This window comes from Lycium barbarum, chromosome 11 (assembly GCF_019175385.1).
Source record: "Lycium barbarum isolate Lr01 chromosome 11, ASM1917538v2, whole genome shotgun sequence".
NCBI classification, from domain to species: Eukaryota; Viridiplantae; Streptophyta; class Magnoliopsida; order Solanales; family Solanaceae; genus Lycium; species Lycium barbarum.
Genome location: NC_083347.1, coordinates 2,304,066 through 2,324,056, shown reverse-complemented (window position 1 = coordinate 2,324,056; position 19,991 = coordinate 2,304,066). Strand labels below are relative to the sequence as shown.

The following is a 19,991-nucleotide window of genomic DNA, read 5'->3' as shown; positions in this document are numbered from 1 at the left end:
CTTAAGTTTGAGTTTGTGAAAATGGCGGTGGGCATAAGGAGGGTGGTAGTAGAGGAGGAGGTGGTGGTGGTGGAAGAAGATAGGGAGGGCAGGGGTAAAATTGGGTTGGTTAGTGAGGTGACATGCCACATGACATTTATTTCATTAAAATATTAATGTCACGTGGAATTTAACTCCATCTTGGTCAACTTCAACTGTGGAGGGGTATATTTGGACCTAAAGTATAGTGAGGGGTATATTTAACCCTTTTCCGATAGTACATGGATATATTTGGCCCTTTTCCGTTTAATATTTGATATAAATAGTTAGTAAACATGATTGGTGAATATAGTTACTAACTTATGAGTATTTTTTTACAAATATAAACTTATGTATTTTTTTACAAAACATAAACTCATGAGTCAAATTTTACATTTAAAATTTTTGAAATCATGATTTGAAATCTAAAATCATCCAATATCATGATATAAAATTGAATTTAAATTTTTCTATAAATTATATAAGTAAACACCGATTTAAAATCACCATATGAAGTCATAGTATGTCAACATTAAATGAGATAATTTGAGGACATCAATAAAACTTGAAGAGGGGGTCGTGACAGTGTCTAGAAGTCTCCAATTGGGAAATGGAAAGAACATTGAATTATAGACTTTCTAGAACCTTTTATCACCATTGGTTCGAATTTCAAAATCAATCTCAGGACTTTATAGAACACTTGTCATGTTTTACTATTGCTGTTCATTTACTGCACTCACGCTGAAGGTACCAACTGAAGCCAGCTCATGACTTGCTAGATATTTTCAGAAGTACGTCAATTAGTCCAATTCGTATTTTATATTTTGTAAATTTAATTATATTATACTCCAATAAATTTGAAAAAGGTTACTCAATAATAAATGTCAAAATTAAAAAAATATATAATTCTTTTTATTGATTTATTGAAATAGATAAATAATAACAATTTCTTTTAGTATATTGAACAAGTAATGTAGAAAGGAGCAACCAGTTCTTTTTACGTAGTAGTTTGATTATTCATTTTTTTTCTTTTTTTTTTCCTTTTTAGCATTGACGTATGAACTCATGCTAATTGAACGAAAAAGCGACCACTAACTACTCCGCCCCATGCATTTATGGGTATGGTTGATTTTAGACACGCCACGCAAATTACTCTCTCCGTTTCATATTAATTGACCACATTATTAAAAATATATGTCTCAAAATACTTGTTTATTTACAAACTTAAGATACAATTAATTTATTTTATCCTTAACATTAATTGTTTTTCAAAGTAACAAATATTGATTAGAGTGCAATTTATTGGAGAGAGATAAGAGTAGTATAGTAAAAATATACTTTCATTTATGATTTCTTAAAGAATATGTAAAGGAGAAAGTGGTCAACTAATATGAGACGGAGAGAGTAATTAGTTACCATTAAGTACTATTTTCATTTTTTCTTTCTTAAATTTATTATTGCAAATCACTAAAGAATGTGGTGAGATACATAATTTCTTACTTTAATAAGAGGTTATATGTCATACAGATTGCTGCTTCTTTTACTAGATCTTATGCGGACGGGTTCGAACTCTAAGAATTAAAAAAGCCTTGATACACAATGGTTCTTCTTTCACTTGACCCTATGGGACACAAATTTCAATTATAGTTTGTTTGGCTAAGTTTATTTTTCTCTAAAAGTGCTTATTTAAAAAAAAAAAAAAGTAAAAAGAAGAGTTGTTTGGCCAAACTTTTAAAAGAAAATAAGTGTTTTTAGGGAGTAGCAAAAACAATTTTGCAAAAGTTAATTTTTTTTTTGCCCAAAAGCACTTTTGAGAAAATATACTTAAAAACACCTTTTTAAAAGCTTAGCCAAACACAAATTGCTACTCAAAAATATTTTTAAATTAATCGGCTAAATACAAATTATTTTTTGCCAAAAGTACTTTTTTTTATAATCACTTCGAGCCCCAAAATAAAAATTTCGAGTATGAAATGCTTTTTCTTTTACTTAATCGACACAAATCCAAATTAATCAACCGAGCAGAATCTAGCCCCTAAAATAACAAAACATTTCGTGAAAGAGTACTTTTCCTTTTATTGAACCGTATGTAAATTAAATCTGATTAATCATTGAGTAACAGATTCAATATGGTTGGTTATGCTGAAAAATATCATTATTGCGGAAGGCTTGTTCACCAAGCAATCGACTTGTTTCTTTCCTGGATTTTTTTTAATAAGCCCCTGAATTTCTGCTTATCTCTCCTCAGTCCTCCCTATATATAAATGTCCACAAAATTCACCTTTCAACACCTCAAAACAAATTAAAACTCTCATCTTACTCTCCATCTTCAAACTTAGAACATATTAATTTTGTGTTTCTAACTATGGCTTTAAATTGGGTTGTTAATATTGCACACACAATTTCTCTTGGAAACTCAGCTGAAGCCAACAAAAATCAAACTAGTCAAAGCATTTCTGTTTCAAATAAAAACCAAAATTTTGGGTTTCAAATGCCACTTCATTATCCTAGATACACAAAAGGTGATTACATCAAGATGGAGGAATGGAAGATTGATGCACTTCTCAGAGAATATGGACTTAATTTTCAGGGGACTATTGATGACAAGAGGAGATTTGCTATGGGTGCATTTTTATGGCCTGATCAACTTTAATTTTGTCCTAATAATTGTCATCTATGCTCAGTGTGTTTTTTCCGAATATTAATAGTTGAAATGTCGAATCCTAACGTGCTTAATATTGAGACTTAGTAATTATTGTTGTTGTTGTTGTTACTGATGTTCTCACTTGTTGTGGCCAGATCAGCTTTAAGTTTGTCCTAATTGTCATGTAAGCTCTTTTTCTTCTTTTCTTATTATAGTCCGAGTCTAACGTGTTTGAAATTGAGACAGAATAGTTATTGTTGTTGTTATAAATAATTGTACTGCTGGATTAACTTTAATTTTGTCCTAGTTGTCATATATACTCTGTTTTTACTTATATATATAGTCGAATCCAATGTGTTTGAGATTGAAACAGTGTGGTTATTGTTGTTGTTATTGTTGATGTTGTAATGTCCGTCCCAAAAAAATTGTTCTATTTTTGGAAAGACTAATTAATTAATTCTCTGCTATTGTTATTCTGTAGTGTTGAAGTACTAATTAAAATGAAGACAAAGTTCGTGTGCTTTATTCTTGTCTTTGTTCTAATTTCTTTTGCGACTTGTACCAGCAGCAGCTGTATAGTTTACACCTTTAACAAGACTTCACGGGAACATGCCGTCCAAGCAGTGGCGGACCCATGTACAATTTTTGGGTGCTCCGGCATCCATTAAATTCAGTCACGGAGTGTATAGTTGTATAGAAAATATAAAGAAAACAGATATAAATAGTTAATAGAGCACCCCCGAACTCAAAATTTCTGGGTCCAGCACCCCCGAACTCAAAATCCTGGGTCCGCCACTGCGTCCAAGTTGTTGGATCAAAACCTCAACTATTCTGAATGGTTTTAAAAACTTTTTGATATTCGATTAATCGATCAAGAATCTCATCTGTTAACAAGGTAGCCTGCGGGGTTCATCCGAACCTCCCTCGGTGAAAAATTACACTGTATATATAAGGTTAAAATTATATTTTTACGTGTATATAGTAGATGTTATTTCTTTATATATTTGAACCCCCTAGGTGAAATCCTAACTCTGCTACTGATTGGGTGATCGAGTTGGGCTCAACATTCACCTTCATTAAGGTTTGGACCGATGAAAGAAATTGCTTAATGTTCTTGCCTCCACTAGAATTTGAACCTTAAAACTCATGATTTTCAATCCATTTTATTGACCACTAGACTGTATTATGAAATGCCAATCTATATGTATAATTAGAAGCCTTTTTGGTTCTAGCAAAAATTTACTATTTTCAAAAATAGTCTTAAGAGGGTGAAACTATATATTTTTTTTTTCATAAGCTTAACTGCAAGTAGATATTTTATTTTCTCTATACATAGTTAGAGTTAATTTTAAAATTCCCGATCTAATACGAGTGGACGGTAACAAATACTAGTGTTCAGTGGAATTAAATTGGGTCAACAAATGGAGCCATATAATCACATCTTGATGTGTCATGACTTGAAAATTGAAATTAATTGGGCCATATCCCAGTGCCATCCCATCAAGTTTAATTTCTAACCACATATATTTAATCGTTCCTTCAAGAATTCTCCTCAAGAAAATCCTATAGATTAAAACGGATTGTGACTATTGAGGATATAATCGAACATATGTTTTTCGTAATTGTGTCTGGAAAAAAAAAATGAAATGCATGATCTTATAATTAGATGTAGTTTGTACATTTTTAGTTTTCTTTGGGCTCATACATATTGTCCCTCAACTTATAACGAAATTCCTTTGACACGTCCTTATTTCACGAGCAACCTTTTACCTATCAAATGTTTTCAAATTTATTTACCGATCAAATGTTTTCAAATTTATTTATTAATATACATCAATTTTGCTCAATTAATATGCGTGTGATTTGCACTTTAAATAAGTGAGTGAATAATATTTTGTTTTTGATGCTTTGGAAAAGAGCTTAACCACTGAAGCATTTTATCAGGAAGCTATAGTACAATACATAGATTTCTTGTTCTTAACAAACCCCACTTTAATAATTCAACAAACTCATCGACCATTTGAAAATTTTAATACCCAATCTCTTTGAATTGAATTTGGTCTTCAAATGTTTTGGAAGCGTCGACAAAAATCATACTAACAGATCTGCCAGCATAGATTTTTTGAAAGAATTAGCGATGCAATTACCTTGGCTGAAGCGAAACACAACTAGAGAAGTCAAAGCAGGTGACACAGTAATTAACCCTTTGTTAGTTCAATTGAGATTCCACAAATCCAAATAGAGCAGGAAAAGATATCTAAATTTGAGATTTGACAAAAAGCTATAGGAAAATCAAGCTAGAAAAGCGGAGGAAATACAAAGGAAAAGTGAAAACACGGAGAAGCTAATTAAGCGAATGGATAAACCACATACTAAGGCGGTGATATTACAAAGTCGAGCAATATGATGTCAAAGTACAATAGCTTTAAAACTATCAAGTACAATGCATTTAAAGCATATAAATGTGAATTTTCGAAACTACCTTCCGTAACAGGTGTCTGCTTCAGCTGTACCACCCTCTCTTCTTATATAGGAGAAGGAGAAAGTGTAACACGTATTTCTTACATCAAAAGTTATATTAATTTTAAGAGTTTAAATCTTACTCCCTCTGTTTCAATTTGTTTGAACCTATTTTCTTTTTAGTCCGTGTCAAAATTAATGATCTCTTTCCTAATTTGGAAACAAATTCACTTTATGAATGATTTACAACCACACAAATTTTCAAGGCTTATTTTGAACCATAAGTTTCAAAAGTCTTCCCTCTTTCTTAAATATCGTGCCCAGTCAAATGAGTTCATATAAATTAAAACGGAGGGAGTATATATTAACGAGGTAAATTTTTTCGGTATAATTAGATTATACATAAGGATTGTTGGATTACAGATAAATCTCAATAATAGTCATAAGTTATTGTGAAAAAAAAGTATGGTTGGGGTGATAATTTTTTCTCATGTTTCTAAAAGATTAACTTAAACTCTTAAATTACGTCATGTTGTGTCGAAATTTCGTACTTTGCATGCTAAGAAAGTTAAAGTCAATTTTATTCAACAAACCAATTAACTCAAGTTACGAATACTAGTTATATACCTACTAATAACTTATTAAAGAAAACCTAAAGAAACTTGAGAAAATCTATCAACCCCAATATATTAATCCAACGTCATTGGAAAAAGTAGTGACACAACAATGGCGCAATCTAGTTCATGTATATCTCAATTAACAAATAAAGACTATATGATTAATAATTATCCTCGTAATTAACATGGTCGACAAGTGTTTTATATTTTGTTGATAAGTTATAGCTTGGTGTATTCAATTTGAGAAAATAAGAAAAAAGGTCCCTATATTTTGGAGTAAGTTTAAAGTAGTCCATTGAATATACTCTTGAACAACTTTTGTCTTTTTAAGTTTGCTAAAGTAAGTACTTTTGATTTCCACTATTAAACAAACTTTGTCGGTTAGATTTGATTAGAAGTCTAGAAGTCACATTTGGAGATGCAGTTTCTACAACTTTTACTATTTTGATCTAATTTCTAGAGCGTGGTGTAACTTTTTGAGGTGCAACTTCTGTTATATTTTGATGTCTAGTGCAGTTAATTGTGTTGTACTATTCCACAAAAATTAAAAGTGCTCACTTTTGATAAACTTATTCTGTTATATTTTGGTGTCTAGTGCAGTTATTGTGTTGTAGTTTTTTGGATTTGATGAAATTTTTTCTGTGTTTCAAGTTAAATCCTTTTTATTTACGTATTCCCCCAAATCTAATATGTAGAGTTTGTTAAAATATTCCATCAAAACTAAAGTGCTCACTTTTGATAAACTTAAATGACAAAAAATATTCACATGTATTTTTAATGGATTACTTTAAAAATATCCCAAACATTAGGGATCATTTTATTTTACTGTTCAATTCCACTTCCATTTGATTGAGTTGACACGTACGGAAGCTCAATTCAATCATAGAGGCAAAAAATTGTAAATCTGTCCATCAATACAAACACATTTTGGTCAAGTGGGACAGCAAAAGATTTCAATAATTTTCATTTCAATTATAAGCTAATGACATCAAGAAGCTACTCCCCCACATGGCAATCCTAGTTCACCACAAATTCACAAATACACTACCCCACCCCTCGAGTGCACATGGATATATCGTTAGAGAAAATTAGTACTATTTTTTTTATACTATTAAATCATTCAAATGATAATTTACAAATTAATTTTCTTAAAACATAAATTTATAATTTTAAAAGTAAGACATATTTCCTACTACAACGAGTATTTAATGGTCTAAGAAAATTCTTACACAAATAATATAGTATATAATTTGAACTATTTTTTTTGTGCTTAATTTCTTGGATGGTCACGCTATCACTTTAAGTGTATTGCACTAAAATCATAAATTTAGTTTTGTAACAGAAAAAAATTCAATTTTATCTATATAGGCAGAAGAAGAAAATCGAGAAAATACTAAATCTAATCTCAAACACAAATAGATTACATTAAATTAAGAAACTCATTACCTACCATAATATTCATGTGGTAACACTCGAAATAAAAAAAATAAAAAAAAGCTCGTCTTCCAACTTGCAAAATCCCATGATGTGACACGTGGCAAAAGACATTGAATATTATATTGGAACGAGAAATAGAATTTTTCTTTTAACATAATTCTAAGTGTGGTGTCATGTAAATATTATCTAATGTGAGATGCTAACGTGGCTATATATAACATTGCAATATATGCGTGACAATTTGCATGTGTTTTGTGACTAAATTCAGCATTTTCCGACATCATTAATTATTTTTCTGGTACACAACATTAAGCAATTCAAAAAAAAAATTTGCGACTATAATACAATAAAGAAATAACGAGATATATGATTATATATGAGATATTATCCCAAAATTTGTCAATAACCTAGCGAGTGCATTACCAGATATCTTCAAAATGCCTATAAAAGGGCACCAACTTCTAACAAGTTCCTAAGCACATAATCTTGTCCTCCACCTCCTATCCTCCAGCCTCTTTCAAAACAAAAGCCAAGAAAAAGATAAAAATGAAACTTCTTGTTACAAAGAGCTATACGAATGAAATGAAGTACCAAAACTTGGCCAAATTTATGGCATCTCAGCCCATGAAGAAATTCATTCAACTACTTGTTTCAATTTCTTTATTTTCATTCCTATTTTCCTACTCCTCATCCTTCTTTATCCAATATTCATTAAACTTCTCATTTTATGTATTTCCTTGCCAACTTCTAAGCCATGATATGCACAAAAACTATGTATTTCTAATATGCAATGGAATATTCTTTGTGCTCCTCATTAAGAGTACTTCTAGTGAGGAGGAGGAAGAGGAAGAAGAAGAAGAAAAAGCAGAAGAAGACGAAGCGAAAAATGGATTCTTGAACGAATTTCAAGAAACCGAACCTCTATGTATTGGTGCTCAAACCTCGTATTTAGAAACATCAAATGAAGAAGTACATGCACGACATGAAGAGGTGGAATTAGTGAGCATTAAAGTCAGTGAGTGTCATCGACCGTCTTTAAACGTTGAAAATTCAAACTTGGCACTTGTGAAATATAAGCAAGATGAGTCGACGTCAAAAGGTCGAATTTTGGACAAAGAAAAGGAAGAAGGTGGTGTTGGAAGCGAAAAATGTTCAAGAACCTACGATATAGTAGAGGCAGATAATTGTGAAGAAAATGATGACATGGAACCTGAAAATGATTTTCTATTGGAAGAAGAAGAAGAAGAAGAAGAAGAAGAAGAAGAAGCGGAAGAAAGTGGTGAGCCATTGAATAAGTTGAGTGCTGAGGAATTGAACAAGAAATTTGAAGAATTCATAAGAAAAATGAAGGAAGAAATTAGGATTGAAGCTAGGCAACAATTAGTCCTAGTGAAGTAATTAATCAAAATATTCACCTTAATTATGTAATGTATATCGGTTTTAATGTACATGTTGAGTTATTTCTTTTCCTTTGAGTAGTTTTTTTTTCTTTGTTTTGCTACACATCCGACACAGAGCTGAGTTAGAATTTGCCGTTTATGAGTTTTAAATTGTATAATAGTAACATTAGGTATTAGTAATTACTAAGTTTTGAGTTTAATTTCTATACATATTTAGTGTGAATTTCTTAATATAAATATAAAGTTTAAACTGATCAAACTATTGAAATCGGCTGAATTCGTATCTAAGCTTCTAGATCCACTAGCTCGGTCCTAGATATGATAAGGTAGAGGAGTAGGTTGTAATCAATTCAGTGTTAATGTGTGAACACTTTATCTCTGTGTCCCATATTAGTTGATCACTTTCTCCTTTACACATTCTTTAAAAAATCATAAATGAAAGTGTATTTTACTATATTATTCTTATCTTACTATATTACTCTTATCTCTCTCAAAGAAATTGCACTCTAATCAATATTGGTTACTTTAAAAAATAATTAATTTTAAGAATAAAATAGGAAAAAATTAATTAATTGTATTTTGGTTTTATAAATGAACAAGTATTTTGGACATATATTTTTTTTAATGTGGCCAAATAATATGGAACGGAAAAAGTAGTTTATGTCTAATGGAATTCTTGTTTGTTCCACGTTGCATCCCTGTACATGAAAATTGATGACATTTTATTTTAATTGAACCATACGTAAGTAAGTAATGAGATTAAAGTTGTCGCAGTTAGCAACATTCACAATTAATTCAAAGCCTAGTCATTAATGTACCGACTGCTGAGACATAATGAGCCCGTTTGGATTAGCATATAATAAGTTGTTTTCAGCTTTTTTGAGTGTTTGACTGGCCAACATAAAGTCATTTTGTGCTTAAAATAAGCTTAAAAAAATAATTGGGCCCATTTGACTTAGCTTATCTAAAGCAGCTATAAGTCAAAAAATAATAATTTAGACTACCCCAATTTATTTTTTTTAGCTTATAAGCTGTTTGTAGCTCATAGGCATAAGCTCATCCAAACAGGCTCAATATAACGAATTAAATTTAAATTATATACACTCACAGTGTATATGGATAAGGTTTGCATACACTTTACCCTCTCCGAACCCCACATTGTGGGATTTCACTGGGTATGTTGTTGTTGTTGTACACTCACAGTGTAAACTATTGTTATATTATAAACTATTGTTATATTATCAGGTCAATTGAACCAGCTGTAGCAGGTTTGTTTTTTATTTTTCAGTTACTATATCAAACGTGCTATAGAAAAAAACCTTCGTCTTTACTACGATGTCATATTATCTTGAGTTATTACTGTTTATTATTACTGATGATTTTTCATCTCTCTTCGAGCCGGGGTACTATAGGAAACAACCTCCCTACCCGTCAAAAGGTAGGGATAAGGTTTGCATACACTCTACCCTCCCCAGATCCCCCAATGGTGGGATTATAATGGGTATTATGTTATTGTTGTTATTGCTATAGAAAAAAAACCTATTAATGAACGTGCACTCAGCTTGATGGTTTATAAAATTTATACACTGACAGCACACAGATATTAAACTTGATTAATTATGTTGTCACATAACATATTAAACAATGTGCAATGATTAATTTATCATTGAGAGCAAATTTAACCTGCTCACACTTGATTCCTATATGGACCCAGGGTGGATCTACCCTTGCTCGAGGGGTGTCAAGCGACACTCATTCGCCAGAAAATTACATTGTTTATATTGGTGAAATTTTGATTTTATAAGTATGTATACTAGTGTTGACACCTATTGACACAGGCTGATGGTTTAGCGCAGTGATTAAGGGGTTGTAAAACTTGCCTAAGGTTGTGTGTTCGAACCTGGGTAGCAATATATCTATATTTTCTTGACACCCCTTAATATATCCTGGTTCCACCACTAAAATTCTGAATGTATAAATTCAAAATTTTAAAACCCTCTGGACATAATAAAAGAACGAAATAAACAAACAAAATTTGTAGTCTAAAGGTGTTAGGATTTTAATCCTAAATTCGACCTTTGTAAGCAGGTTCCCAGGAAAGATTAGAGGGTCACAGCTGGACCACTTAAATACCAACCTCCTTAGACAGAACCTACTTACGCCGTGATGTAAGCGAAGAATAAATAGCACACACAGATTTATAGTGGTTCACCCTCAATGTGAGAGCTACGTCCACGTTGCTGCTGCAGATCTTATTAAAGAAGAAATATTACAAGTGTTTACAACACTCAACCTCACAAATGAATCTCTCTCTAACTCTTCTCTACTTGAGTTCTTGAGTTATTTTGGCGATGTTTTCCAAATGAAGCTTAGAACTCTATTTATAAGCTTCAGAAAAAACGCGTGAACAGTAAACCGCGTGAACAGTAGCAAACAATAAATCACGTTTTATACGGGTGAACAGTACCACGTGTATTTACTATTCAACTCTGGTAGGCCCCACATGTCAGAGGGACCTACTCAACAATTCTCCCACTTGAAGGCTAATTTTAATTTGTCTTCACACTTTGATCGATGCAGCAGCTCTTTCCTAGTTTCATACTTCGTGCAGGCCAACTGAAGCTGAACATAGCTTCAGTTTGTCTATCGTCACTGCCTTTGTCAGCATGTCTGCTGGATTCTGACTCCCTGCGATCTTCTCAAGCACTAACGCTCCATCTTCCAAAACTGATCTAATGAAATGGTACCGGAGTTGTATGTGCTTCGTTCGAGCATGGTAGACCGGGTTCTTTGCCAAATGAATGGCACTTTGGCTATCACAATATAGCACACTTCCCTCGTGGTCCTGATTCAATTCCCGTAGAAAAGATTGTAGTCACATCATTTCCTTTGTGGCCTCCGTCACAGCAACGTACTCAGCCTCACAACTAGAGAGAGCTACTATCTTTTGCAACTTGGAAACCCAAGATATTGCAGTACCTCCGAAGGTGTAAACATATCCGGATGTGCTCTTTCTGCTATCAACATCACCACCGTTGTCAGCATCAACATACCCTTGCAATCCTGTTTCTGATTTTCGGAAATACAGAGCTGAACTCGAGCTGCCTTTCAGATATCTGAATATCCACTTCACAACCTCCAAGTGTTGCTTTCCCGGATTGCTCATAAATCGGCTGACAACTCCCACTGCATGTGCAATGTCTGGACTTGTATATATCATTGCATACATAAGACTACCGATTGCAGATGCATAATGTATCTTGTCCATCTGCTTCGTCTCATCCTCGGTTGTCGACGACTGATCTTTTGACAACCGAAAGTGTCCAGCCAAGGGAGTGCTGACTGGCTTGGCATCATGCATGTTAAACCTTTTGATAACTTTCCTCACATATTCTTCTTGTGAGAGTTTGATGCCCTCCTTGCTTCGGTCGATTCTCATCCCAAGGATTTGCTTTGCAGCTCCCAAATCCTTCATTGCAAACTCTTCCGATAACCCTTTTTTCAACCGATCAATCTCCTGTAGGTTTGCTCCTACGATTAGCATGTCGTCGACATAGAGTAGCAGTATCATGTACGAGTCTTCAAATTTCTTGAAGTAACAACAGTGATCTGCCTCACACCTTAAAAAATCAGCTTTCTTCATAAAGCTGTCAAACTTTAAATACCACTGTCTTGGAGCCTGTTTTAGTCCGTACAAAATCTTTTGAAGTTTGCACACCAGATTCTCCTTTCCGTTGACTTTGAATCCCTCCGGCTGTCGCATGTAGATTTCCTCGTCTAGATCACCGTGAAGAAATGCAGTTTTCACGTCCATCTGTTGCACATATAGATTTTCCTTTGCTACCAGTCCAAGAACAGTTCTGATAGTCACCATCTTGACTACGGGAGAGAAGATCTCTGTATAGTCTGTTATACCCCGTATATTTATACGTCAAATTATTCGCAAGCAAGTCGAATCAAGTTAAAGGCGGAATTATTTTCGGACACGAAATAGAAATCTTTAATTTTTTTTAATTTTAATTAAAACATAAATTGTTTATAAATTTTATTGGTATAAAGATATTATTGGAGATTAGGGGTAAATTAACTATGATTAGATTATTAAGTGGGATTAAAATTTAATCACTTCATTAATTAATTAAGCCTAAGGGGCCATGTGGGCCCCACCCGAATAAAAAAAAAAAGAAAAAAAAAGGGGGGAATCAAATCTGAAAATTAAAGAAACAAGGTGCAAAAGTGAGTCCTCAAAAGAGGGAATACGTGTAGCAATATGGGGAATAATATATAAAATAAGGCATAGTGCAAATGACACTTTCCAACTCCACTTGTTGAAAAATCAGCTTTCAAGAACTAAACAAACCAAGAAAAAGAAGAGTTGAAAGAGAAGGAGGTCACGGCTAGAGTGGAGAAAAAAAAAAAATCAGTTTTGTGATTTAATAAAATTCTAAGGAGAAGACAAGGAGAGGGAGGTGGAGAAGCAAGAATAAGTATAAGAATTTAAGACACAAATTGGAGCCAAGTATTCAAGGTAAGAATTGGTTATTTCTTTTACATTTATAATGAGTTTGGATACATTATGAACATGTATAGATGATGAATTGAATGTATATAATTTTTTTTGCATGTCGGTATTGGATTGTTGTTGTTGAAGTTGAAGTGAGCCGTGAGTGATAGGTTTAGATGGAATCATGCTTAATCTTCTTGTACATGTATTGGGAGTAAATTGAATGTGTTGTGGTGTGGATAAATGGATAAAAAAAAATCATGAAGTTGTCGTAGTTGTGTTGAAGCCGTGTAGGGGGCTGTTTTGAGGCTAGTTGTGCGTTTGACGTAAATTGTATATTTTATGAAAATCATATCGTTATATTGTGGATTGTGATACAAAACATGACTTAAAAATAAGGAAAGCAACGAGAGGGCTGCTCACAGTTTAGGGGACTGGTTTCGGCCAGCTTTGGGAAAATTTTTGGATTGTTGGAAAAAAATTATGTGAATGGTTTAGAAGTCCTCTAATGTTGTTAGTATGGATTTGGGTTAATAATCGAATGTACGAACGATATTGTGGCTTGAAAGTAAGCCGTTGAAACGAATATTTGGAAAGTTGTTGAAAGATGTAAAAGAGAGCTATTAATGTTGTTTTGCCTTTCGAATTGATTATTGATGTTGCTAGGTTGGTTATTGTGGTTGTTGATTTTGAGCGAGATAAATTCTCGGGATGGCCTATTTATAGGGGAAGTGCTGCCGAATTTTCTGTAGAATTTAATGATTAGTTGGAAAGAATGGCTCAAGTGTCCTTAACTAATGTTTGGTATTCGTTGGCGTATTTGTAGACCTTGGGGAGCCCGAGGCGTAGATTGGAAATTTACTTTAGATTGGCTATTTTGGAAGTGCGTAAGAGGTATGTAAAGCAACCTTCCTTCTTTTGGCATGCCTTAGTTTCACATAGGCTAGATTAGAGCTTTAAGGGAATTCCAAATTCGAGATCCGAGCATGTTATGATCCATATATATATTCTTTGACACTCTTATGTATGTTTTTATGAAATATGAACCATGATGTATTTGAAGTAATCGCTTTCCGAAATTCGCATAGAAAATGTTCACTTTAAGAAATTTTGTAATCTCTGAATGCCATATTTTTCGCATAGAGGCTCGGATCGCTCCAATAATTTTTATAGGAGTTTGCTTGATGTATAATGGGTATGTTTTTCATAGGCGGGCTCAGTTCGGGTCTATACTCGTCCGTGGGTCCCACGACGCCCTTTATGTAAATTCGACAACTTTGAATCAAAAAGTGATAATTATTACTCCGATTTCGAATATGACTATTTTACTTATCCTTCGGATTTATAATAATGATTTTATGCATATGATTCCTCACTACTCCGCTCGTGCCTACTATGATATCGTTCGCCGGTTCCCGGGCCGGTTCTGTTGTCGTGCGCATTTTGATACATTCCGGTGTTATGCTGTGTTTATGGTTCACCGTGCTCCTCGCTCGAGGGCCGGGTTCCACTTATGTTTGGCGTTATGCTGTGTTTGGCGTTATGCTGTGTTGTGATGTGTGACGGGGATTCGGAGATTTGAAACTTTCTGGTGTTATGCTGTGTTGTGGCGCCATCGACAGGCGGGCGACCACATTTTCCAGTGCCCTATGCATAATTTATACTTTGGAAATAAACATTTTGATATGTATTATTTTCTATATATCTGATTCGATTATTATTCAGATTTATTTCTGTACCTTCTGTTTTGCATACTCAGTACATATTTCGTACTGACCCCCTTCTCCGGGGGCTGCGTTTCATGCCCGCAGGTACAGACGCACAGCCTGGTGATCCACCTGTTTAGGACACCCTTTCTGCTATTCGGAGTGCTCCTCTCTTTCCGGAGCTTATACTTTTGGTATATATATTTTTATTAGTGCATTTGTATATATTCGTTCATGGGTACGGCGGGGGCCCTGTCCCGTCATATGATTCTGTCGGTCTGTTTAGAGGTCTGTGGACATGTTTGTGGGTTAGGGTCTTTCTGTATGGATGTATGTACATGTCGTTTGGGCGATCCCATACGCCGAGGCGGCCGGTCCGCATATGTTGTTTGGGCGATCCTATACGCCGAGGCGGCCGGTCCGCATATGTTTATATATTGCTTGGTTAGCCCTGTGTGGCTTTTGTTGGTATTTTCTGGGTGCAGGGTATATTGGATAGTCCGTAAAATAAAGGAAACTCTGCCGAAATTTTTCTGGAAATTACCTAAATTTGAAATAAAGCCTTGTCGGCTTCCGCCATATACTAGGATGGGTTGATAGAATTTGAGATAATATTTGATAGATGGGTTCGGGTGCCCAGATCGGGCACTAGTCACGGCCTACGGGGTTGGGTCGTGACAGAAGTGGTATCAGAGCGGTTTGTCCTCGGAGTGTCCACAGATCGTGTCTAGTAGAGTCTTGTTTATCGGTGTGTTGTGCACCACATCTATAAACAGGAGGCTACAGGACATTTAGGATGTTGTCTTTTCTTCTGATCTTAGATCGTGCGATAGAACTGTGGTATTAGGATGATTCTGTTTTGATCTGTTGTTGTTTTTCTTTCAGTGATGCCTCCGAAAAAGGCGACGGCCGCCCAGAAGAAAAAGGGCGTAGTAGGAGAGACCAGCCGGGCTCAGAAGGGTACTCGGACCCTTGCTCAGATGATGCGTGATATTACGTCCCGGCCAGCCGACTCTGCTACGTCTTCATCGTCAGAGGAGTCTGGAGCAGCTTCTCCATTAGCTCCAGGGGCTTCAGCTCCCGCGCCTCCAGCTCCTCAGCCAGGGGCGGAGGACAGGACACTGAGAGAGGCTGTGCAGTTATTGACCACTCTGGTAGCGGGACAGGCTCGCAGACGCGGGCGGAGAGATGATGATGATGACGATAGGCGTGACAGCCTGAGGGTTCGAGAGTTTCTATTATGTGGCCCTCCAGAGTTTTACGGGTCTAAGCCCGATGAGGACCCCCATGACTTTATTCGGGGGATGCGGCGCTCACTAGATTTGGTCAGGGCTTCAGAGACTGAGTCTGTTGAGTTGGCTTCGCATAGACTACGGGATGTCGCTGCTCACTGGTATGAGTCCTGGGAGCTATCTAGGGGTGAGGGTGCTTCCCCAGCTACTTGGGACGAGTTCGTGGCTGCTTTTACCCGCCACTTTTTGCCCCCAGAGTTACGGCGGGCGCGGGTTGACCGATTTTTACATCTGCAGCAGAGGGGTCGGAGTGTTCGTGAGTATAATATGGAGTTTGATTCTCTGGCCCGGTACGCACCTGCCATAGTAGCAGATATGGCCGATCGGATGCACAGATACGTGATGGGGTTAGACCGCTACTTGATTGATGGCTGTATGGCGGTGGCATTGCAGACAGACATGGATATTGCCCGACTACAGGCTTATGCTCTGGGTATGGAGGACCGACATAGAGCCGATTATGCTGGTAGAGATCGAGACAGGAGGCCGCCCAAGAGGGCCAGGTCCGCTGGGGAGCCTCAAGGCGGGCAACCTCAACAGTATGTTAGACAGTCTTCTCAGCCAGGGCAGAGTGCGCCCCCGCAGTCTACCGGAGAGGGATTTGATAGTGCCAGATACTTAGGAGCAGGCCAGAGCTCCAGGGTTCCAGGTTCACAGGTGAGCCGAGGTTCCAGCCAGGCGAGGCCACCTATGCCTCGGTGTTCGTATTGTGGGAGATCTCATCCAGGAGAGTGCTACCGAGCTACGGGAGCCTGTTTTTCTTGCGGCCGTCAGGGCCATATGATGCGTGATTGTCCAATGGCAAGTGGTTCTGGTAGTACAGTTCAGCCGACGGGATCAGCCGCGGGTTCATCTTCTACTCCCTCAGCCATGCGCCCTGCGGGACGAGGTATGCCGGTACAGGCGGGTCGCGGTCGAGGCCGTGGCGGTGCTTCAGGTTCTAGCAGTCCTTCGAACCGCATATATGCGTTGGCCAGCCGACAGGACCAGGAGGCGCCACCAGGTGTGTTTACAGGTGATTTGAATTTCTAAATTCGTTACATTGATTGGTAAGAAATTGATATATGCTACTCAAAAGGAAACTAACCCGGAATGTTGTGAGACCCTATAAGACTAATGTAACATTCGAGGACGAATGTTCTAAAGGGGGGGAGAATGTTATACCCCGTATATTTATACGTCAAATTATTCGCAAGCAAGTCGAATCAAGTTAAAGGCGGAATTATTTTCGGACACGAAATAGAAATCTTTAATTTTTTTTAATTTTAATTAAAACATAAATTGTTTATAAATTTTATTGGTATAAAGATATTATTGGAGATTAGGGGTAAATTAACTATGATTAGATTATTAAGTGGGATTAAAATTTAATCACTTCATTAATTAATTAAGCCTAAGGGGCCATGTGGGCCCCACCCGAATAAAAAAAAAAAGAAAAAAAAAGGGGGGAATCAAATCTGAAAATTAAAGAAACAAGGTGCAAAAGTGAGTCCTCAAAAGAGGGAATACGTGTAGCAATATGGGGAATAATATATAAAATAAGGCATAGTGCAAATGACACTTTCCAACTCCACTTGTTGAAAAATCAGCTTTCAAGAACTAAACAAACCAAGAAAAAGAAGAGTTGAAAGAGAAGGAGGTCACGGCTAGAGTGGAGAAAAAAAAAAAATCAGTTTTGTGATTTAATAAAATTCTAAGGAGAAGACAAGGAGAGGGAGGTGGAGAAGCAAGAATAAGTATAAGAATTTAAGACACAAATTGGAGCCAAGTATTCAAGGTAAGAATTGGTTATTTCTTTTACATTTATAATGAGTTTGGATACATTATGAACATGTATAGATGATGAATTGAATGTATATAATTTTTTTTGCATGTCGGTATTGGATTGTTGTTGTTGAAGTTGAAGTGAGCCGTGAGTGATAGGTTTAGATGGAATCATGCTTAATCTTCTTGTACATGTATTGGGAGTAAATTGAATGTGTTGTGGTGTGGATAAATGGATAAAAAAAAATCATGAAGTTGTCGTAGTTGTGTTGAAGCCGTGTAGGGGGCTGTTTTGAGGCTAGTTGTGCGTTTGACGTAAATTGTATATTTTATGAAAATCATATCGTTATATTGTGGATTGTGATACAAAACATGACTTAAAAATAAGGAAAGCAACGAGAGGGCTGCTCACAGTTTAGGGGACTGGTTTCGGCCAGCTTTGGGAAAATTTTTGGATTGTTGGAAAAAAATTATGTGAATGGTTTAGAAGTCCTCTAATGTTGTTAGTATGGATTTGGGTTAATAATCGAATGTACGAACGATATTGTGGCTTGAAAGTAAGCCGTTGAAACGAATATTTGGAAAGTTGTTGAAAGATGTAAAAGAGAGCTATTAATGTTGTTTTGCCTTTCGAATTGATTATTGATGTTGCTAGGTTGGTTATTGTGGTTGTTGATTTTGAGCGAGATAAATTCTCGGGATGGCCTATTTATAGGGGAAGTGCTGCCGAATTTTCTGTAGAATTTAATGATTAGTTGGAAAGAATGGCTCAAGTGTCCTTAACTAATGTTTGGTATTCGTTGGCGTATTTGTAGACCTTGGGGAGCCCGAGGCGTAGATTGGAAATTTACTTTAGATTGGCTATTTTGGAAGTGCGTAAGAGGTATGTAAAGCAACCTTCCTTCTTTTGGCATGCCTTAGTTTCACATAGGCTAGATTAGAGCTTTAAGGGAATTCCAAATTCGAGATCCGAGCATGTTATGATCCATATATATATTCTTTGACACTCTTATGTATGTTTTTATGAAATATGAACCATGATGTATTTGAAGTAATCGCTTTCCGAAATTCGCATAGAAAATGTTCACTTTAAGAAATTTTGTAATCTCTGAATGCCATATTTTTCGCATAGAGGCTCGGATCGCTCCAATAATTTTTATAGGAGTTTGCTTGATGTATAATGGGTATGTTTTTCATAGGCGGGCTCAGTTCGGGTCTATACTCGTCCGTGGGTCCCACGACGCCCTTTATGTAAATTCGACAACTTTGAATCAAAAAGTGATAATTATTACTCCGATTTCGAATATGACTATTTTACTTATCCTTCGGATTTATAATAATGATTTTATGCATATGATTCCTCACTACTCCGCTCGTGCCTACTATGATATCGTTCGCCGGTTCCCGGGCCGGTTCTGTTGTCGTGCGCATTTTGATACATTCCGGTGTTATGCTGTGTTTATGGTTCACCGTGCTCCTCGCTCGAGGGCCGGGTTCCACTTATGTTTGGCGTTATGCTGTGTTTGGCGTTATGCTGTGTTGTGATGTGTGACGGGGATTCGGAGATTTGAAACTTTCTGGTGTTATGCTGTGTTGTGGCGCCATCGACAGGCGGGCGACCACATTTTCCAGTGCCCTATGCATAATTTATACTTTGGAAATAAACATTTTGATATGTATTATTTTCTATATATCTGATTCGATTATTATTCAGATTTATTTCTGTACCTTCTGTTTTGCATACTCAGTACATATTTCGTACTGACCCCCTTCTCCGGGGGCTGCGTTTCATGCCCGCAGGTACAGACGCACAGCCTGGTGATCCACCTGTTTAGGACACCCTTTCTGCTATTCGGAGTGCTCCTCTCTTTCCGGAGCTTATACTTTTGGTATATATATTTTTATTAGTGCATTTGTATATATTCGTTCATGGGTACGGCGGGGGCCCTGTCCCGTCATATGATTCTGTCGGTCTGTTTAGAGGTCTGTGGACATGTTTGTGGGTTAGGGTCTTTCTGTATGGATGTATGTACATGTCGTTTGGGCGATCCCATACGCCGAGGCGGCCGGTCCGCATATGTTGTTTGGGCGATCCTATACGCCGAGGCGGCCGGTCCGCATATGTTTATATATTGCTTGGTTAGCCCTG

The 19,991-nt window shown here is 36.2% G+C and overlaps 1 protein-coding gene and 2 long non-coding RNA genes across 3 annotated transcripts; all 3 read left to right on the top strand.

The window, feature by feature from the left end:
* The first annotated feature begins 7,635 nt into the window (after positions 1 to 7,635).
* On the top strand, positions 7,636 to 8,645 carry LOC132617671 (uncharacterized). Its single transcript, XM_060332729.1, has one exon. It carries the CDS (start codon positions 7,723 to 7,725, stop codon positions 8,572 to 8,574), a length of 852 nt encoding a protein of 283 aa, XP_060188712.1. The 5' UTR covers positions 7,636 to 7,722; the 3' UTR covers positions 8,575 to 8,645.
* A 3,842-nt stretch (positions 8,646 to 12,487) lies between these two features.
* Positions 12,488 to 15,240, top strand: LOC132617747 (uncharacterized). Its single transcript, XR_009573821.1, has 2 exons — positions 12,488 to 13,974; positions 14,892 to 15,240. It is a non-coding gene; the product is annotated as an uncharacterized LOC132617747 (long non-coding RNA).
* Positions 15,241 to 16,521: 1,281 nt separating this feature from the next.
* Positions 16,522 to 19,991, top strand: LOC132620126 (uncharacterized). The gene is made up of 2 exons (XR_009574736.1): positions 16,522 to 18,725; positions 19,643 to 19,991. It is a non-coding gene; the product is annotated as an uncharacterized LOC132620126 (long non-coding RNA).